Below are 4,580 nucleotides of genomic sequence, written 5' to 3'. Positions count from 1 at the left end.
CTCGTCTTTTGTGTTAAATAAAACTTCTACAACACAACATACAACCTGCTGACACTAATCCTTCAAACCGCAGCAGCTTCAGGTTAGATTTTTCAGATAAAACTGATTGATGTGAGGAGGATGGATGTTTAGGATCCTCATCAGTTGGGATCCGTCTCTGTTCTTGCTCATAAACACAGAGTTTCTCTAACAACTCTAAACTCGCTCATGTGAAGGTTCAAACAGGTGAATCAGTCTCCCACGTGTCTCGTCTACCTGTCCACAAATAAAAGTGCCCACCTTGTCCAGGCAGCTGACTTTCTCCGTCGGATAGACGATCTTCCCACAGCGGGCGCACGGTGGGTTCATCCTCCAGCTCCTCTGCTTGGATTAGATTCCACTTGTTATCCGGGACGTGACGCTGTAAAGAAAGCTCCACGCAGTCTGTCCACGCAGTCTGTCCACCTGAGACGATGTGAAAACTGACAGAGACAGAGACAGAGACAGAGACAGAGAGAGAGTCCTGTGTTGACGCTCAGCGGAGCACCGTCCGGTCTGAGGCTGGATGCTGCGCCGGGACCGATCACTCCATGAGAGTAAGTTAGCGGCATTTAGGGCGCAGGAAGACGGGGACGGTTTAACTTCCCTCTAAAATAAAAGCACTTTTTATAGATTCAGGACTCGACACTTGAAACATTATAGGAAACGGCTTGTAAAAATAAAAAATAAATGAATAAAAATATCATAAAAATATCTATATAGTGCAAAGAATACGTTAGTAAAAATAATAAATAAATATTCATAGGAAGAATGAATGAGGTTCAATAATATCGACGGACAATTTATCTACATTCCCTCCAAAATTAAAGCACAGTTTTAGACTTAAGCGAAATTCCTTAGTGACAGTAGTAGATGCACATAAAACATAACAAAAAAATCTTGTTGGAAATCGGTCGTAAAAACAAAACTAAATAATAATAATAATAATAATTGTATATGCACAAATCTACAAAAAATACAAATTCTTTCAAATCTATAAATAAATAAATGATGAGCTGCAGTAATATGGAAGGACAGTTGATTGAAGACCAGGTCCAAACGTTTCCCAGAAGAACAATGAAATGTCACAAGATGTTCAAACGTGGTCATAATGTTGTGGCTGATCAGCTGGTTTACACCACAGGATTATTAAACTTTAGATGAAACGCAGCTCTCTTTAAAGTGCTCTTACAAACTGATCGGTTTAATTAGTTTATTTCTAGTGTATAATTATTAAATGAAGCTCTGACTCTGTGGCCGTTACCAAGCCAACAGCGCCCTCTGCTGCCTGATGAACGAACAAACTGTTTTCAGATGGAGTCAGAACAGGTACAAAAAGAAAAATCACTTTATTCACCCCAAGTATTGACATGACCTTTAAGAACATTAGTCATGCGATGCTGAAAATGACACAAAGAGATGAAGTGGAGACTAATATGAAATTCATTCATCTCTTTTAGGACTCAGATATTTGCTGAAAGCTGCAACATCTTGCTGAAGAGAAATGTGCAAAAGTTCTGTTAAATGAACTTGATATAATCCCAGTTCAAGGCCGACATCCCATTACTGATACTTTTAGACATCTACTTATGACAATGATGATTTTTACAAAGGAACAGTTGTGAGTGTAATTATGAAAAGTGTATTTTATATCTCAGTAGAAGAATTAAACAAGCTGCCAAATATCAGGTTTCTCTTTAACCACCGTTTCTCCAGTTCTCTGTTTGGGGTCAGTTGAGCTCCAGCTGTTTGCAGAGGTACAGGTCGGCCTGGTGGAGGAAGTCGATCATCTCTGCGCTGGCCGCGGGGCCCTTCCTCCTCACCGTGTCGATCACGAAGCCAGCTCTGTCCCGTCTGCTCTGCTTCTCTTTCACCGACTCCCTCTCAGAATCGCTCAGCACTTTCCCCTCAAACAGCTTGTCCACGAGGCTGTCGAGGACCGGCACTGACACCCTGTCGATGAAGCCTCTCCGTACGTCCAGCAGCTTCTCGTCCGGAGGAAGAGTCAGAGTCTTCGGTCTCTCTGGAAAAAGACAAACGTCTCTTTCCCAAACAGGCTGAGAGCTGGTCGCCTCCTTCAGGCTCAGGGAGATGTCTCTGAGGACGCTTTTTAAAATCACCTGGGACGATGTGAAGTAGCTGTCATAGGACTCGTCATCGAATTCTATTTCTGTGGGTTGAACTTTGACCAGGTCGTCCTCAGGAGCCGTGGACAGAGTGTAGAGCTGCTTTGGGTGCAGCTTGCAGTGCGGGGGGGCGTCTATGTATCTCTCTTCTTTAACTAGTTTCTTCCTGGTGCGCAGCAAATCACGGAGCACGATGTTTCTTGGAAGCAGCAGCACTTTGAGGAAGGATATGACGTCAGGGGGGTGAGGGGGGGTGTAGAAGAGCAGAACCAAGGCTTGGACCGGGTCCGGGGGGGAGTCTTCATCCTTGACGTTACCAAAACCTGAGAAGCCTGTGATGCTGATGATAACATGAGTTTCCGTTACCTGACGAGGCCGGATGAACTCCACGCCCTCGTCGTTGACGTGAGCCACTGACAGGTGGCGCCCCCCCCCCGTGGAGCGGATCTCACAGTGTGGGAGATGAAGCTGGCGCATGGACTGCTTCAGACATTTGATGTCAAACAGGGGTCCTGCAGGCTTCTTGTGATGCTGGGCCAGGAGCTTCCTGCTCCAGGGGACCAGACTGTAAACCACGTCCCCCCCTCCCTTCATGTCAAACAGCAGACCGGTCTCTCTGCACCGGTACAGACCTGGAAACGAGCACCGAAACGTGAACGTCTCTTCGTCTTCATCCGCAGTGATGTCAGGTAGAAACTCCTCAAAGCTGCTTCTTAAGTTCTCAGGGCAGCTTGCAGGTCGCATGAAGGAGGCGCTGCTGCAGCCTGGTCCACTCTGGAGGTCAGAGGGGGCTGGTGGGTCCACAGCTACAGGAGAACTATCAGCCTCCTCCAGACCAGGGCCTCCATCACATGGGTATTTTCTGTTTGGGAGACAAAGAGCAGCTTATTTAATAGATACATGTCCCAAGTCAACTTATTCAATATATGTCATTCAATATATAGTAAATGGACCCTTGAGCTCAAAGTTTGCCTTCATTATTTTAGTGTAGGTGCACAAACTAGTTAAATGTTAAAAAATAAAGAGAAGTTAAAGGCGTAGGCCAGTTTGAAAAGGTGCTAATGTCTAAAATTCTCCCACAGAGGTGGAGAAGTGTTGCTACAGGAATGAAACCAGTGTTTGTTTACAGGTCTGCATTATGACTGGAAATCCTTCAGTGTCTTACGCTGTGTCTGAGGGTCCAGGTTCTTCAGACCAGCCGCCTTCCATGGCCAAGCACCCGGTCACGGACTCTGCTCTCTGTCTGTGGTGCTGACCTCTGCAAAAGCAAATATGTTTTCAAGTAGCTGTTAAAAGCAAGAAAACACAGACGTATTCAAGGGTACATTTTTACACTTTAAAGCAAAAGGGATTGGTGTTTTGGCTTTTGCGAGCTGAACGTTTGGTAAAAAAGTATCTGACAACATGGACTAGTCGGGTCCCGTGTCGATCTGATCTCGGTTTTGAGACAACACCAGTGAGCCAATGGGAGCTGCTGATGTGGGTGACTGACATGAGTTTGTCGTGGATGTTGAAGGGCTCTAAAAAGTTATTTTGTGTGTCTATGTTTTTTAGGTGTCATGCTAACTTTATTAAAGTTGGTTTCTAAATGCAAACACCAGACCTGAAAATAATTCCTGGCTGTGAACTGACCTCAGAGTCAGACTACAGAGTGGCCTCTCCTGAATGTCTCCTGAACCCTGCACCTCCTTTCCTCTCAGCTCCAAATCTCTCGGCCGGGAGGGGTTGGATCTCCGAGCTGAGACCAGAGAATCAGAGCTGATCTCTGACAACCTGCACTGAAACAGTCTGAAAAAGAAAAGTATAGTTTAAATCAGTTAGAAACAGTGGAGCAGTAGAGTGACGTTTTACCACAAGCACCTTTTTTTAAATTAATTCTTAGTTTTATTACCTATACTACCTCTGAAATAACATGTAAATATATATGATAACATGATAAGCCCTGAAATTCCTGTTTAAATCTGAATCTGAATCTAAATCTCTGAATCTAAAACCTTCTGTTATTGTGGATCATCATCCTTTTACAGAAAAAACACAATATTAGGAGTTGAGGAAATAAAACATTGTGAGGTGAGAGGTCATTCCAGTAGCTGTGGTTCAGAGGATGGTGACACACCTCAAACTAAATATAAGTGAACTGACCTCAGAGTCTCCAGTCTACAGTCTGGACTCTCCACCAGGTGCAACAGCTGCCTCACTCCTGAATCCTGAATCTGGTTTTCTCTCAGGTCCAGAAGTTTCAGATGGGAGGGGTTGGACTTGAGAGCTGAGACCAGAGAATCACAGCTGATCTCTGACAAACTGCACTGAAACAATCTGAACAGAGAGAGCAAAGGTTCTCAGGTTAGAAGACAAATCTTTCAGTGTTTCATGACGAGACGCTGCTGCATCAGTAAAGACTCTTCCACGTCCTACAGACTAATCCATCCCTGATTC

At 44.6% G+C, this 4,580-nt stretch overlaps 1 protein-coding gene across 1 annotated transcript; it reads right to left on the bottom strand.

Moving 5' to 3' along the window:
- Positions 1 to 1,348: 1,348 nt before the first annotated feature.
- On the bottom strand, positions 1,349 to 4,334 carry LOC124995800 (NACHT, LRR and PYD domains-containing protein 1-like). Its single transcript, XM_047568480.1, has 4 exons — positions 4,287 to 4,334; positions 3,777 to 3,932; positions 3,310 to 3,402; positions 1,349 to 3,006 (listed from the first exon to the last, which is right to left on the bottom strand). The coding sequence occupies exons 3-4, from the start codon at positions 3,351 to 3,353 to the stop codon at positions 1,749 to 1,751; spliced, it is 1,302 nt and encodes a 433-aa protein (XP_047424436.1). The 5' UTR covers positions 3,354 to 3,402; positions 3,777 to 3,932; positions 4,287 to 4,334; the 3' UTR covers positions 1,349 to 1,748.
- Positions 4,335 to 4,580: the final 246 nt, after the last annotated feature.

Source organism: Mugil cephalus, chromosome 18 (assembly GCF_022458985.1).
Source record: "Mugil cephalus isolate CIBA_MC_2020 chromosome 18, CIBA_Mcephalus_1.1, whole genome shotgun sequence".
In the NCBI taxonomy this organism is placed as follows: Eukaryota; Metazoa; Chordata; class Actinopteri; order Mugiliformes; family Mugilidae; genus Mugil; species Mugil cephalus.
Note: the sequence above shows the minus strand (reverse complement) of the source record. Positions and strands in the feature narration are given on the sequence as shown.

Bases quoted from the DNA above. Each gene is read 5' to 3' on its own strand.
- LOC124995800 (XM_047568480.1), bottom strand. From the start codon at position 3,353: ATGGAAGGCGGCTGGTCTGAAGAACCTGGACCCTCAGACACAGC. The intron at 3,007-3,309 runs GTAAGACACTGA...TCTCCCAAACAG, and splicing joins CCTGGACCCTCAGACACAGC to AAAATACCCATGTGATGGAG.